Raw genomic sequence first — 17,026 nt, 5'->3', positions numbered from 1 at the left:
TAACCAGTAAGAAGTAAATTTCCTTGCAGAAGTAAATAATGCTAAACTTTCTTTTTTTCCTACCAAGATGTTTTCCTTTTTTATTGTCTATACTTGTCCTTCATGAATATTAAAATTAGCTTTGATTTTAAAATATAATTATTAAATAATAAATTTAAAATTTTCTATAATGAAATACATCATTGTATTTCCATCTCACTAACATAAGAACTTGAAAATAATTTACTTATATTTGAATGTGATGATATTTGTATTTTGCAATAAAAATATTAATATTTTATTTCTTAACAAATTTATTATCAATATTCACTCATTTCTGTCATTTTTCATGCCAAAAACAGTAAAATAACGGATGTCGTAAAAAATACGGCACTCACGTGCTCATGTAAAATTGCCAAGCACGCATGCTGGAAGGTTAAAGTGAATAAAGTTTTAAAACTCCTAATTTAAAATAGCACTAGTTATATCTGTTTAATAATAATAATATTTAACTGCATGCAGATTTGATAAATGTGTCACCGGATAAAATTCAAAATGAAAATTGTTTTTTATTTATTGAAAAGTCCATATACTATTTATTCTTGTCATAATAATAAGCTTTTATAATTTCTTTTTATAAATTAAGTTAAATTTCTTGTATAGAGAGTGAAGGTAAAATGATATCTACTGTGTTTTCTCGCATAATAGTCGCACCCCCATTTTGAAGCAGAAAAAATCATCAAAATATTTTCCACGTGTAACAGTTGCAGTTGCATATTTGACCATGATCTAAGTAGAAAATTATCAGCTGTACTATTCCGAGAACTAATACTCATAATGGATTCATCTATTTTGTAACTCCCACTGATATTCTAAACGGTCACCTTATAGTGAGATAAGTACTAGCCTGTTTTCCCTGGGAGGATGGGAGGGCTCTCTTAAGCAGAATTTCTTATCCCCCCTCGTTTTAAAGCTTTCAACTCATTCTTCATTAAAGAAAGTATGCACATGCTCTAAATTTACTGTGCTGCACATATCTAAAGTTACAGAAAAAGAATCTTTGCCAATATTTTGTTCTGTGGTGAATTTGATGGTGGTGTGTTTTGGATGTTTCTTTTTTTTCTTCTTCTTGAATATGGGAATGTTTAGGTAGAATATTAGTTATATGGCAGGATCTAAACTGAAGATTATTAAATATGTTGAAGAGAATGGAAACAGAGTTGCTGAAAGAGAATGGAATGTAAGTGAAAAATTAACAAGGGACTGGAGAAAATTGAAACAGCCGCTACAAGAAACAAATGTAAATAGGCAAGCATTCAGAGAACAAAATTCAGAGGACAAAAGCATGGAATTTTCCCATTGATAGAAAATCAACTTACTTCTTATGATTGTGCACTATGAAATGGTGGATCTGCTGTATCTCCAATGCTTTGGACGGAAGCAAAGATGATATTTTATGGAATGATGGAGATTTTTCACACCAGTTCACATTACAACAGTGATACTGATACCTTCAGGGAAAGTGATTTGTGAATTATGTTTTATGTTATTAGATTTTTTTGTTAATATTTTCACAAAGATTATATATGAATTTTATGTCTATAAAAATATTACCATAAAATGGAAAGTACCCCTTTTTTGTGTGGAACTGATGAAGAGGCTATTTAGTAATCAGTGCATAATCTGGAAACATTTGCTAAGTTACTAATTTTATTATAATGTATTTTTTATACCAGTAATGTTTTAGCATTAGAGTGTACAATATTGTGTAGTAGATTTTCTCGCATAATAGACGCACCTAGACTTTCACAATAAAAAAAAAATTTGGCAAAAAAATTACAACTATTACATGAGTAAACAAGATAGTTATTTTTAATCTAATAATGGTAACATAATGAAACTAATGCATTTTTTAAAAATTTATCTCATAAATATTATTTTAATATAACAATAGAAAGTCTAATATTAAAAGTAGAGTTGTAAAACTAACTTTGAAAATGAATTTATATCAATTTTTATAAGAGGGAAAATTTCAAAGTACTTTCTGGTTATCTGCACCCTCAATTTTAAAGTACAGTAGAACTGCCCTGTTTTGGGTGTATTTTAAAGTACACTTGCAGCAATAGCCAAATCCATGCATGTGCACACCACACATGTATTTGAGTACTTGTGGACCTACACTCTTTATAGTTAATGATTATTCTGCTAAACCAAATCCACGAGTTGTATGAGTTGCTTTGTAGATTTTTGTTTTTGGTCTTCATAAAATTTCTGATTTCTTTTAAAATGCTTCCTTTTACCATTATTTATAAATAGAGTATTTTTCTCAGCTTGTATTAGTATATTTTTATAAATATATTATGATTTTAAAAGACAGCCAATTTAAAAAAAAAAAATGAAAACAAAACATAAATAAATAAAAAAAGCTATGCTAATTCAATATATTTGCTAATCAGTTGATAGCTTTTTCAGGGGTGCAGATTACAAAAAGCATTGATTTTAGAATGTGAACTGAAACAGTATTTAGTTAGTTATTCTGTTTTCTGAAAATTTACATCTGAAAATTCTCTGTTTTCTTAGGTATATATATACAGGGTGATTGTAATTAAAGTTTAAGTTTCAAAACGCTATAAAAAAAGAACCACTTATGAAAATGACGTCAAATTTGAAAGGAATGTTATTGAAGAAGGCGGAAAGCGTATGGCAGAAGAAAAAATTTAGTTTCAAAAGTTAGCAACAGATGGCGCTGCAAGCGGAAGAAGACGTAAATTAAAATGTTAGTTAAATTTCAGTGTTATAAAGCTGCCAGGTACCAGGCTGTTCCTCATTTCGCGACTCAGGCATTCGCCATGGGTGTTTCACTGCAGGACCGCGCTCTGCTGGTAAAGCTGTATTACAAGAATGATGATTGTGCAAGAGTAGCTCTGCAAAAATTCAGGACACTGAAGGGTATAAAAGAAGGCGTTGGTCCAATGAGTGTCGTAGGTCTAAAGAAAATGATGCAAAAATTCGAAACGACAGGTACGAAACATCCTGCAATGCTATCCGTACAAAATTGGCCATGTGCAGGAGTTGCTTCCTTCTGACCTGACAGCTAGGGAGACGTTGGAAATTTTCCACGGCCATTCATTATCCACTTTCCATATGACCATATGACCATAAGCCCATTTCCATATGACAGGATACGTGAATACCCAGAATTGTCGAATATGGGCAACAGAAAATCCACTGGCAACGCACCCCGTACCACTTCATCCTGAAAAGGTCACGGTATGGTGTGGCTTTACGGCATTAGTCATCATACAACCATATTTTTTCGAGCAGACGGGTGCTTCCGGTCCTGTTACCGCAATCGTCACTGGTCAGAGGTATGCGTCTCTTTTGCGCAACCACGTGATTCCAGCTCTGCAACAGCGTGGATGTGTGAATGAAATCATTTTTATGCAAGATGGCGCTCCTCCGCACATTTCATATCCCGTGAAGCAGCTGCTGAGGCGCCATTTCGGAAATGCTCGAATTATCAGCCGTCATTTCCCTACAGCCTGGCCATCCCGATCGCCTGATCTTACTCCGTGTGATTTCTGGCTGTGGGGATATCTGAAGGATGTTGTGTTCCATGCTCCAATTGCAAATTTAGCGGAATTAAAGGCACGCATTTCACAAAACATTCTGAACATCACCCCGGAGACACTGCGATCCGTTTGTCGCTTTCAACTTGTTGCACACAACGGTGGACACCATATTGAACATGTTTTGCGACAGTTCCGAACTTCTTTGATGAATGGTTCTTATGCGGTATGCCGCCGCAAAACTCTTGAAACCCACCGATTTGTCCCTTCCGATGTGATATGTACAGTCATGCAAATAAAATTATTCAACAATTCTAATTTGTCAATGCGTTTTAATGTGTAACTTCCACCTTAGCCGTTGTTTTACGAAACATTTCTCGTTTCTCGTCGTGATTCTGCCGCTTACAGCGCCATCTGTTGCTAACTTTTGAAACTAAATTTTTTCTTCTGCCATACTCGTTCCGCCTTCTTCAATAACATTCCTTTCAAATTTCACATCATTTTCATCAGTGGTTCTTTTTTTATAGCGTTTTGAAACTTAAACTTTAATTATAATCACCCTGTATATATAAACTATGCTAAATGAAATGGGTAATTAATGTTAAGCTGTATATTTAACTGTTACATTTTCAATGCAGTTGCATTGAGAAGTTTTCTTGGAGGGAAAGATATATCATTGTGAATGTGTCAAAATCATAAATCTGCAGTTTTTATTGTTTTCAGTTATATGCATTTTCTAAAGTGATTTTTGATGTTTGGAATAGAGATAGTGTTTTCAATTAAATTCCAAAGAGCTTTGATATAAAACTTTAAATGGATGAAAAAATTTTAAAAATATACAGAAGTCCGACGTGTACACTATTAATCAGTCATAGCAAAGAAATAGATGGAGAGCATCTGTTTCTGTGTATATGACATGTATGTAAAAGTGTCTGATTAAATGAGTTCTGCTGTTTATATGTGACTAATTCTGTTATTTGATTTCTACAAATTAAGGGCCAAAATAAAGTTGAAATTCAGTCTAGTTTATATGATATACATGAAAACTGCATAAGTTGTAACACTGTTCACTGCGGAAAGAGGAGGACAGTTCTATATCTCCCATTCTACTGGGCTGATTGATGAAATTCAAATTGCGTTTTCCATGTCTCTTAAATGTGACTTAGGATATGTATTAGATTTATATGTAGCATTGCTCTAACATAGGTATTTTGACACAAAATCAGAGTTCTTCTGAAATAACATACCAAATTTTTTTTTCCTTATTTTGTTTCTACAACTCAAATTATGCCTAGATAATAAATTTTGTAATTTTTTGCTGAGAAATTTATGGAGAAATTTAAAAATTTATCTTGGCACAATTTTTTTTAGAATAGAAGGGAAACGCGCGAATGTGACAATCAAAATCGCAATAACAACCTTGTATTTGGTGTACATATATTACAACACTCATTCGATTTCGAGGGCAGCTAAAGGTCCCTCCTCATCAGGAGAACAAAATTACTAGAAAAGGGAAAAAGAAAAAAAAAAATAAATAAATAAAGTATTGGCAAGGAATCTCAGAAACACATGGTCGTTATCAGCACTGTACGTGGTCGTAACCGGATTTATGAACCAGAGTTACACTGGCCACCTACTTTTACTGAGCCAGGCTATCTTATCAAACATACAATACATAGACTAAAACGCAAGAAAAAATCAGTGAAGTAAAAAAATAGGGAGCGAGGGGCAACTGCACCTTCACGCACCTAGTCTGAACCTCGAAACAATTTTTTTAATTCGAGCCAAGAATAACTCACTTAGCGAACTTCTTAATTTATAGCAACCTATTTTCCTTTCCTTTTTTTCATTGTCCACGAGTGGAAAAAAGTCATCAGGCATACTTTCAAATAATTTTAACAAAGTACATAAACCACCTTTTCATTATTATCACTTGTAATAAATTCAAAACTTATTACTTAGCTTTGAATTTTGCAAAATTTCAAAATGTGCCTCTATGGAATACATTTGAGTTAATTCATGTATATCTTTGAAAATTTTAATAAAAAACTCTTAATAATTCTTTGTAGGTATACTTAGAAATACATCTCTTTTAAGATGATGGAAAAAGTTTTATAGGTTATAATTCAATTTTTTTTTCAGAAAATTTATAAAAATTATTTAAAAATACAAATTTTAGAAATAAATCATAAAAAATGGGTGAATTTTATTTGGAATGAACCTAGATTTCGAAATATGAAAGGAAGAATCAAATAAGTTTAGTAAAAAAGAGATATTAATAAATATATATACAATTCAATTAACATTGAGGAGCTAATTTTTTAAAAACTATTCGTCCGATTTTTGCAAAACTTGGCAGTTTGGCATAAGTTGATTCATGGCATCGAAATATGGGAAAAAATCAGTATATCATTTCAGAAAAAGTTTTATTTTGTTTCAAAATACCTATATTAGAACAATGATATATGTAAATCCAATAAGCAAGTTGAATTTCATGAAATTGGCCCAGTAGAACAGGAAATATAAAACTGTTCCCTCCCCCCCCCCTTTTTTGTGTGTGTGCTCAGTGTACATTAAATGATACCAGAGGTTTTAGTGACAAATAGGCATCAGCTGTCATACTATGTTAGAAGAGAGAAGTGTAAATTTGTTGAGATTAATGTAGAAGAATTATTATATCAAACTTGATTTTTCTCTATCAAACATTTCAAGCTTTCAATCCTTTTTTTTTTTTTTTTTTTTTTTAATATTAGTTTTGCAGATTTGTATGTATCAGCAGAATTTAGTTAGCCTGGTTCTTTTTAATAAAATACTGCATTAACTTATATATATATATGTGTGTGTGTGTGTGTGCCTCAACTTTCATAGAAAGTATCATATTATTTAAATATGATGATAATTGCTTTCTAATAATATAAATAATAACCTAAAATTTATTTATGTATTTACCTGAAATAGATTTTTAGCTAACAATTTAAATAATATTGTAATTTAATCATATAATAGCTCTCTAATTTTTTATCATTTTTATGTGCATAATGCTTTTGCTTTTTTAGGGAGTAGTTTGGATGAAGCTTTTCTTAAATTACATGAAGCTGAAAATCAGCTCAAAGCCATTGTAATGAGAAAGTTTGATGATGCTGTTAGAGATGAAGATGTTGCATCTGTAGAACGTTTTTTCAAAATATTTCCACTACTTAATCAACATAATGAAGGCCTAAAGAAATTCTCAACTTATTTATGTTCACAGGTATATTTTCTTTGTTTCTTGTATTTTTATAAGAAATAAAATTTTGAAATTAACAAAATAAAATATTTTATAACATCTGTTTGTAAATTTATAACATTCTGAATTGATTCTTTATTGAACTTTTAAACTGTTCACTAAGTTTTTAACCCTCCATTCAGCTGAGGATTTTGCTAAGAAACCCCAGATTTCCCAAACCTGCCAAGAGAAATAGGCATTTTCTTGATTTTAATGCCAAAATGGGCTTCTTTATACTTGCACATATGTACTTTTCAAAGCATTGTCTTATTTTCTTGGACATATTTCAAGATTCACATATATATATACTTTCTTAAAGAAATTGAAAAAAAAAAAAAACTAAACCATGTATATATATGGTTCTGAGGATTAATAATGTATGTGGTCATATATTCATACAGTGTTGTTGCATTAATAATGTTGTGTCTTGTAATATTACAAATAAAAATACAAAGTAATGCTTCATAAAAAGCACCACAGTTGCATTTATCTCTATGGAATACATTTGAGTAACTCCAAAGGAACACAGCTAAAAATATCTTGCGTATAATGAAGTTGGTAAGTACTTAATTTGATATATCTAATGACTTTCTGCAGTATGTAACCTCTGTAAATGATGACAAATAGGTTAAATAAATAATGCTTGCATGGGAAATTAAACTGTTTGAATGTGATTTGATTAGTTAAAATTCAGATAAATATTTTGGCATTAATTGTTTTTGAAATGGCTAATTGTAAATAAAATCTTCAGAAATCTAAGGTGTTTTTAGTTTGCAGTGGTAAAACAATGCTAAGTTTTGACATAAATATGCTAAAATAAAATATTTATCAGTTATCTTGGGCCAAATGTTTTTTAGTAATAAAACTGAAGAAAAAGGGGCCCAGATTGATTATAATATTAATCAACATTTTAATTATATTGATGAACATTGACAGCATATGCACAGGTAGCTAAGCAAAGTATATACATATATGTATACCGAGGTGAGATATTGTGTCATCATGGCGAGCCTTGATAAGACCAAACTATGCATGCATCAGGAGAAGCTAAGCTCTAAGCAAAATGTTATAATCTTACAAAGACATCTCCGGTGACATTTTAAGAAACATTATCTAGTTCTTATTGTTTTGTTATCTCTGTCAGAAAAAGGACATTCCCAGTGTCTCCAGTTATAGAACTGTCTATATTTTTTCTTTTAATCTTTCAGTGTATCAATTTTACTTGCTACTTTTTCTTTACTTAAGCAGCTAAGCATTTAATTAATAATGATGTGCCGAATTTTCCACGTATGCAGCTAGAATTTGTAATTGTTTTCAAGAGTTTGGTATCATTCCTTAAATAAAAACTTGCACAAATGACAGTGCAGTTAAAGGAGCTGCTAAAAGAAATATGGTCTTAAAGTTCATGATTGATTACAAAGTAGCAGAGTACCTTTTGTTTTGTTACTGCTTAATGCTTTGTATATAGCTAGAGTTAAGAAATGGTTTTGCTAAAACACTGGAAATGTCTTCAGAAACAATGATTCAAATTATATATTTATTAATTAGTGCAAATACATATGTGAAATTGTGTGCCTTTTTTTTTTTTTTTTTTTTCTTATAAAAGTTGAAATCATAAGACTGCAAAAACAAAATTGTGCAGGTTGACAAAAGTCTACTTTCCAAATGGAAAATGATCTGCTGATTGTTGACATTTGTCTTGAAAATAAAAAATTTATTTCTTTTAAATGATTGAAAACAAAACTGCAAAAATTTTAATGAAGGTAATTGCAGACAATGTAGACAAGAGCTGATTAAAATTTTTTCATGATTGGAAAGCATATTTGATGCAAGAGTTGGAAGAAATTAGATGTGCTTATTAAATTTTTAATCACAAATGTATTTTTGTTGATCTGGCTTCGAAGAGATATACTCAATGCTGAAAAGTTCCGAGTCTGCTCTGTTTGCCATAATGGAAAACAATTAAATACTACAAAGCAGCATTTGGATACATGTTGTGGATATTCTATGGCATGAATACCTAAAGCAAGCAAATCCTTTCAGTGCAGGGTAACAATAGGTATACGTATCCAAATGATCAGAAGGTTGTCATTGTGTATTCCTTGACGTATTACACCAAGATATTTTACTGTACATTTATTTACAATTTATTTATAAGCCGTATGCCACCTGACATGTCTACAAGCTTTATGCCTCCTGGCATGTACATGATACACATATTCTACCACCTGGCATGTAAATTGATACATCATACCATTTTTTTTTACCACCTGGCAGATACGATGCAATTATATCAATTAGCGGTAATATACCTGACATATTGCCGTGTCTGCTCCCTTTACGTTCTATAATGCAACTAACTCTTTCGTGCGGTGCATCCTCTGAGTACAAATCACTGCAGTCACCGAGAAGGCCGAAACATCCCCCTTCCCCCGATGACCCGATGAATTGTATTCATCTTAATACAATCTTCAGATATGCAAACAAGTAAATGAAAACTATAGAAACTGAAACATACAAAAATCTTCAAAAGTACAAAATTACATATTACACTTACCAGTCTTCTAGCTTATTGTATTGAAAAGTTAACCCATTTATGCCTACTGTTCCATTTTTGGAACATCCCTCACATAAAAGTTATTTTTATCCCATGGGTTCAAGGTCGCACACATGGTTTGATTTGTGATGTCAGCCAGTTTGTAAGGGCATATGGCTTTGCTTAGAACACAGAGTTTGTCACTCCTGCATATATTTGGCTGCTGTGATGTTGTGAAATTTTTGTCTTCATTTTTGTCAAGGTTTTTGTAAATTCATCTATAAACAGATAACTATAACTCTGTTGCATTATACTTTAAAATTGTAAAAAAAAATTGTGTTATTATTCAATTAGTTACTCTTTATTACTGCAAAAAGAAAATAGAAAAGCTATTAGTTTTGAATTAGTTATAGGCTTGAAATTTTCAGTGTTCCATTTTTGGAATGCTAGGCAAAACCACTACCACAAGAACGCATATATTTTCTCTTCATATTTTTTTAGTTGAAATGATTTTCCAAGATACAAGATGTCCGAAATAGCCTTACATGAGTTAACTGATCTTTTAAAGACGTGTGACAACATAGAAGCAAGTGCCATAATCATAGAACCACCTGAAAATGCTACAGCATCTGTTTCTGATGAGGACTCCGGTGAGGAAGATGGGGGAACAATAAATAATCTGCCTGGTTCTTTGCTGCGTGCACCTGCTTATCTTGTTCGGGATGGTTCTTTTGATGCTGACTCTGACCCAGATGATCCTTCATATTTCCCTAAATTTGATTCTGCTGCAGATGGGGTTCCATCGACTTCTTCTACTTTGCAACAATCACTTCTAACAAAGAAGAAAAAGCTCGACAAAGTTGTACAAAAATGGGAAAAAGCAGATCTAAATGTCCAGCCCATATCGGGAAGAATTACTCAGTTACCAGTTACCAAAGTAAGAACTTCTACAGAACATCTTGAACTTTTCCTAAATGACGATGCCATCGAACTCATTGTAACATACTCAAATTTATATGCTTCAACTAAGGGTGTAAACCTAAGCTTGACAAACTCTCAATTGAAATGTTTCTTGTTGGTTCGAACCCTATCAAGGTAAAAATCTGGCAAACAAATATGAGGAGTATGGTGTTGGTGCTTCTGTTGTCTTACGGTTTATGGATGCACTAATAGAGGAGCACCCTGGGCAATATCATTTTGTTTTTGATAATTTTTTCACAAGTATTGCCCTGCTTGATAAACTTGGTTCAATGGGTCATCAGGCAACAGGCACAGTTAGAAAAGGTCGTATTGATAAACCATAATTGCAATCGGATGTTGCCCTAAAGAAAATGGAAAGAGGCTCATTCGGTTATCGAGTTGATGGCAAAGGCAATATTGTCTGTAGATGGCATGACAACAGTGTTGTGACTGTTGCATCATCTGGTGCTGGTGTAAATCCACTGTGTCTTGTAAATCGTTATTCACAAGAACAAAAAATGAAAATCCAAGTTCAGCATCCAAACATGATAAAAGTATATAACCAATTTATGGGAGGTGGGGATAGAGCAGACGAAAACATTGACAAATATAGAGCATCAATTCGTGGAAAGAAATGGTATTCAAGTCCATTGTTGTTCTGTTTCGAAATGGCCTTGCAAAATACTTGGCAATTACACAAAACTTATGATGCAAAACCAATGCATCTTTTAGAATTCCGTTGTCGTGTAGCATGTCATTATCTTGAGACTCATGGTCATCCTGCAGAACCTGGCAGGAAAGGAAAACCCTCTCAGAAGCGAAACATTGATTCATGCTATGATGGCATAAATCATAGGATCGTAGAGCAAGGTAAGTAAACTCGCTGTGCTCAATGTCATAAAAACACCACTTTTCGATGTGGAAAATGTAATGTGGCTTTACATGTTAAGTGTTCTTCCAATTACCATACCGAATAATGGGAATAACCAGATTTTTAGAGGAAACCCACGATTTTATACATTGTAACATTATAGCAATGGTTTTGCCTAGTGTTCCATTTTTGGAACACCATATAACTTGTAAACTAATTAAAATAAAAAAATTTCTTCTTCAAATCATTGTTTATTATATTTTTTTACCTAACATATAGAAATTTCATGCAAAAATTCCAATTTTTTAACCTTCGGCATAAATGGGTTAACTATAAGGGTTAAACTACAACAAACAAATAAAATTATTAGTACAATAAGAAATATAACAAAATAATAATAAAACATATTCAATATGAACCAAACACTTAAAAGTTAATGTTCTTCAACTGGTAAAAGATGCAGTTTGGTAATCGGATGTTTAATGTCACCATGCACAGTTTTTAGTCTTACCACTTGGACATTATTGTCTCTTCTAGGAAACACTTCTATTACTCGCCCGAGTTTCCAATGTAATGAATGCATATTATCTTCTTTAATGAGAACCAAGTCATTTAGACAAATATTTCTGCTAAGCTGTCTCCATTTGCTATGCTGCTGTAGTTGGCACAGGTACTCTTTAGACCACTGCTTCCAAATCCCTTGGAACATCTGCTGTGTTAGTTGCCATCTCTGCAATGGAGACACTAATTTTGGTTAAATCTTGTTCCAAAACAGCTGTTAAAGGAGTCCCTATAATAAAATGTCCAGGAGTCAGAGCTGTCAAATCATTGGGATCACTGGAGACTAGTATTATTGGCCTCGAATTTAAGCATGCTTCAATTTGTGCAATTAGAGTTAGAAACTCTTCATAAGTCAAAATTTGAGTTCTAACACGTTTCTTTAGATGCTGCTGTATAGATCTAACAGCTGCCTCCCATATACCACCATGATGTGGAGCAGCTGGCAGGTTGAATAGCAGCCTTATGTTTTCATTTGTTAACCACCTCTGAAATTCTGCATTTGACTGAACAGAAGAAACTGCTTCCTTGAGGATTTTATTTGAACCTATAAAATTAGTTCCACAATCACTTCTTATTTCTTGAGGTTTTCTTCTCCTCGAAGCAAATCATTTTAGAGCAGATAGGAATGCTTCACTTGATAAGTCGCTAACAATCTCTAAATGGATAGCCTTTGTAGCTAAACAAACAAAAATACAGACATAACATTTAATTGGTCTTATACCTCTTCCCATTTTCATTTTCACAGCAAATGAGCTGGCAACCTTTAATGCCAACCTTTGAAAAGGTTCTACTTGGAATCACTCTACTTGCAGATAGTTCTCCCATTAATTGAGTAGATGTTGCTGCTCGTACTCTGCAACATTTTATGCATTTCCAAATGCAGTGATGATTATTTGGCAATATAATGGGATGTTTACTTTCTCTGGTAATTTCTGCATTTCTTAATCTACCTCCTACTCTTAAAATTTTGTTTTCATCTAGAAATGGATTAAGTGAAATGATTTTGCTTTTAATTTTAATCGGTTGTCATGTCTTTAAAGCCTTGATTTCTTCTGAAAATTAAGTTGAACATTTCTTATAGTAAATTCTGAAGCCTTCCATAACCCATAGGCGATAAGCACACCAGATTGCTTTTCACGAGTGAATTTACAGTTGTTCACGAAGTGCAAAACATAAGCCATTATTCCCAGTACTTTGTTTAAATTTAAAGGTTCTGTAGATTCCTTAAGTGTTTTCAAAGTAACACATTTGTGTTCTTCACTAACGTTTTGCAAGTCAGCTTCGGTATTCATTTCGGTTATGTGACATTGAATATCTACTTCTGAAAGCCAAGGTTACCCAGAAAACCAATCACTATTATTAATTAGAGTTTCAGTATTCATCCCCCTCATAAGTTTATCAGCAGGGTTGGTCTTCCCACTGCAAAAGTACCAGTTGTTTAAATTTATTTTCTCCTTGATTTCTCGCATACGGTTCCTAACAAATTCCATTCTTGTTCCCATTCGTTGGTAGGTCCCTTGATCCAGTGAATGCAAATTTGGGAATCAGTCCAGTAAAATATATTTCCCTTATTCAACTGCGGAAATATCGATTGCAAATACGAACCTAATCTTGCAGAAATTAATGTTCCCAAAAGTTCAAGCCTAGGGAGTGTTACCTTTTTTAATGGAGCTAAACAGGATTTCGACACTATGAAACTTGTTTTACATTTATTTTTCTTCTCAAATCTAAAATATGCTACAGCACCGTAACATTTGGGACTGGCATCAGAAAATATGTGAACTTTCAAAAACTGCCATCACATATCATTGAAGTACTGTCTGGGAATTTCGAAAAACTTAATTTTTTTCAACATCTTTTAACCATTCTTGAAATATGAATTCTGTATCAAAGGAAACATCCTCGTCCCATTGAATACCCTTTTCCCACATAGTTTGCATTAAGAATTTAATTCAAACAGTAAAGGGATTCAAAATTCCCAAGGGAATAATAATTCCTAAATTCCTAAATGGATTCATAATCCTGTAGGATCAAACAGCATACCACATGCTGCTAAAATGATGCATTTAGTTACTTTAAGATTTTTAACTTCTCAAACTGAGATACATCTATTTTCAAATTATCATTGACATTGTCCCAGATAAGACCTAACTTTCAACGGTAATCAACGGCAAATTTCAACGATAAGACCTAACTTTCAACGGTATCAAAAAGTCTTCAGATGTCTGACAACAGTCAACTTCATTAAGTTTCCATAGTTTATTCAGCTCAGGTGAGTTTGAAACCCATCTATGTAGATTCATACTGGCCTTGCTAAGAATGAAAATCATGTCCTTGCTTTAAAATAAGGCCCTTGCTACATTAACTGTCTCAGAAATTAAATCATCCACACAAAGCTCTTTTAACATACTGCATACCTCTTCAAAGGCATCTCCATGCCTTTTTAAATGCAGTCTTATTGTATCTGTTAATAAATAAGGCGAGCACTTGACCCCGAAAGGGACTCGATTGTGTTGGAGAACTTGTAAGTTGGAATTACTGTGATCAAGATTTGGCCCCTCTTCATTTATCCACTAAAACTTTAAAAAGTTCCTATCATCTTTAGCTAAGCCTACCTCTAAAAATTCACCCTGAATGTTGGCACAAAACATGTTTGAATGTACCCTGAATTTAATGATAATCATTAGCAAGTTGGGATTTAAATTAGGTCTGCTTTCCAAACAATCATTAAGTAAAAAATTTTCTCTACTTTTAGAAGAAGCATCAAAAACTATTCGAACCTTTGTAGAATCCTTCTGCTCGCGCACTACCATGTGATTAGGCATGTAATACCCCATTTTCAAATTACAATTTGTCAACACCCTCTTTCCACAATAATTGAGTATCATACCTTTTATTCTTGTAGGTTGTATTTCATTCAAATGACTCTAAAATTTCTTTATCTGATCGAGATATTTCTTTATTCGTACTTATCTCAATTGCTTCTAATTCAAATATTTTTTTAACTCTCTTGTAATATAAGTCCTCATTTACAACGGTTATATAATTAACTCTTGCCTCCTTACAATTTGATCCTTCGTCCTTGCATTGAATTACGAAACCAAAAGTGCTTTCCGTTGCAACTAATTTTTTACAAATCTTCACGTTTTATTCCTCTAAAATTTTCAAATATGATCCAAACCTATTAATACTTGAATTTCATTACTTGTACCAGTATCTGCTAATTCTATTTTTTTCTCAAGTGCCATCTTTCGTATCCACTGAGAAGGAACTTTTACTTGCCCTTGTGTTACAGAATCAATGCCTATTGCATTAATTTTTATCCTTTTATTGGGATACATTTATTGGGATTTTTTATCCTTTTATTGGATTACATTTTGCAATACTATTTCTACGATATCACACAAGCACTCTTTTGCATCTTTGCATCCAAATGTGAAAATAATAAGCGCTTCTTTATTAATAATTTTCAACCCCAATGAATCGACCATTTCTCATAAGATGAATGACTTTGTTGACCCTGAATCTAGCATACAATGCAATACCTTTTCGCTCCCTTTTCACCTCACTGTCGCCAAAAACATATGTAAAAGAACGGAAGTTGAATATTTAATTTTGCTATTATTTTCATTACATAAGAGCGAAAGAGAAGCTTCTGAGATTGGCGTTTGTTTTGTCTGATTGGAGGTATCCTTCGATGCTGCATCACATATTAACGAATTATATAAACCCTGGACATTGCACTTTTCATCTTTATGAGCACAGAAATGCCTTGGATGCCTTTCAAAAAGCAAATAAAACATAAACCTCAATCCATTAAGGCCTTTCGCCGAGCCTTTAAATCAAATGGGCAATCATGATTCATGTGACAAGCAGATAAACAAAAAATGCAGACATCTTGATTCTCTTTCTTAGTATAGAACTTTTGGTTTTGATTATAACGTGATTTTTGCCAGTATTTAGAGGGAGTTTCGCTTTTACTAGTTAATATTAAAGCACCTTGCTTATTCGTGCTGTAATCATTTCTTTTAGAATGCACGTAAGATTTATTTTGAAAAAACCTTGATGGGAACTTTTGTTTCATACTGATGGTTCATTTACATCAAAATTCTTAGAACGCACTAATATCATTGATGTTTCCCTACATTCCACTTCTGTTTTCAAGAACTTTAGTTGTTCTTTAACATTGAAATTTTGTTTATTTTTCTATTCCTAGTGAATTCTAGAGTTAAATTCTAGAGTTCTAGAGTTAAATTATGGTAAGTGTCTCAAATATTAGTAAACCATATATATGCTATGTATGAAGTATGCGATAGATATACACATACTAGGTGATCCAAAAGCTACAAAAAATGTCAGAATTCATTGGGGAAATGTATGGACCATATTACAATACAGTTTTCTCAGAAATGCACAAAAAGACATTGGCCTGTTTTTGGACTTTTACAATAATAAAAAATTTTATTAATATTTTGCAGTGATAGGTGGTGCTTTAACTATATCAGAAGCTCATACAATGGCATAGCAAAATTCGCAGTACAAATGGGATTACAAATGTTCAGTGTGGTATTTGTTAAACATAACACAACAAGCATAGTATGAAAGAAGGTTCAGCTATAATTCCTGTCATTTGATGATGAATAATTTCTTCCATTATGACCAATAACATGGACAAACCTCTGCAGCTGTGATTTCAAGTATCCTCTTAACTATCGATAACATATCCCCATATAAGGTGTAAGATCTGAAAGTCTTTGTGGCTGTTCATGTAAGAAATAGCAATGAAGGACGCTGTTATCATCAGCTATCAATATTAACTTTAACAAAATTTTATCAGTATTAACTTTAACAAAATAGGGGATAATAAATGTCCACAAGGAATTACGATTTAAGGAACATTTAAGGAATTTAAATTTCTTATTTGTATTTCTATCTCATCATAAAGCTTCCTCAAAGCAGCCGTACTTCCGGAATATTTTACAGGTTCTAAACTCGACAATTTATTCATATGCACATAAATTAGCATGTTATCTCTGCCAAAACGGTTTTTCAGTATATCAACAGTCACCATATAGTTTTCACTAGTAAATGATATTTCACTAATAGCATTTAAAGCTAAATCTCCCAAAAGCGATTTTAAATAACAAAACTTGTCAACTGAACTGAGACTTTCGTTTTGGTGAATGGAATTACAAAAATGATTCCTGAATTCAAGCCAGAAACAAGGATCACCATTATATTTTGTAATCGTTAATTTCAGCAATTTTAAAGTTTTAACTTCACAT

At 32.5% G+C, this 17,026-nt stretch overlaps 1 protein-coding gene across 4 annotated transcripts in view; it reads left to right on the top strand.

The window, feature by feature from the left end:
• Cog4 (conserved oligomeric Golgi complex subunit 4) overlaps positions 1–17,026 on the top strand; it is a 157,406-nt gene that overhangs the window by 51,851 nt on the left and 88,529 nt on the right. For all 4 annotated transcript variants that reach the window (XM_085821833.1, XM_085821831.1, XM_085821835.1 and 1 more), the window contains one exon: positions 6,605–6,798. In XM_085821833.1, coding sequence (XP_085677959.1) covers positions 6,605–6,798 — 194 coding nt within the window. The remainder of the gene's footprint in view (positions 1–6,604; positions 6,799–17,026) is intronic.

The sequence above is a fragment of the Stegodyphus dumicola genome, chromosome 8 (genome assembly GCF_044657685.1).
Source record: "Stegodyphus dumicola isolate Sdum_Otavi_A_Nest chromosome 8, ASM4465768v1".
Lineage (NCBI taxonomy): Eukaryota > Metazoa > Arthropoda > Arachnida > Araneae > Eresidae > Stegodyphus > Stegodyphus dumicola.
Note: the sequence above shows the minus strand (reverse complement) of the source record. Positions and strands in the feature narration are given on the sequence as shown.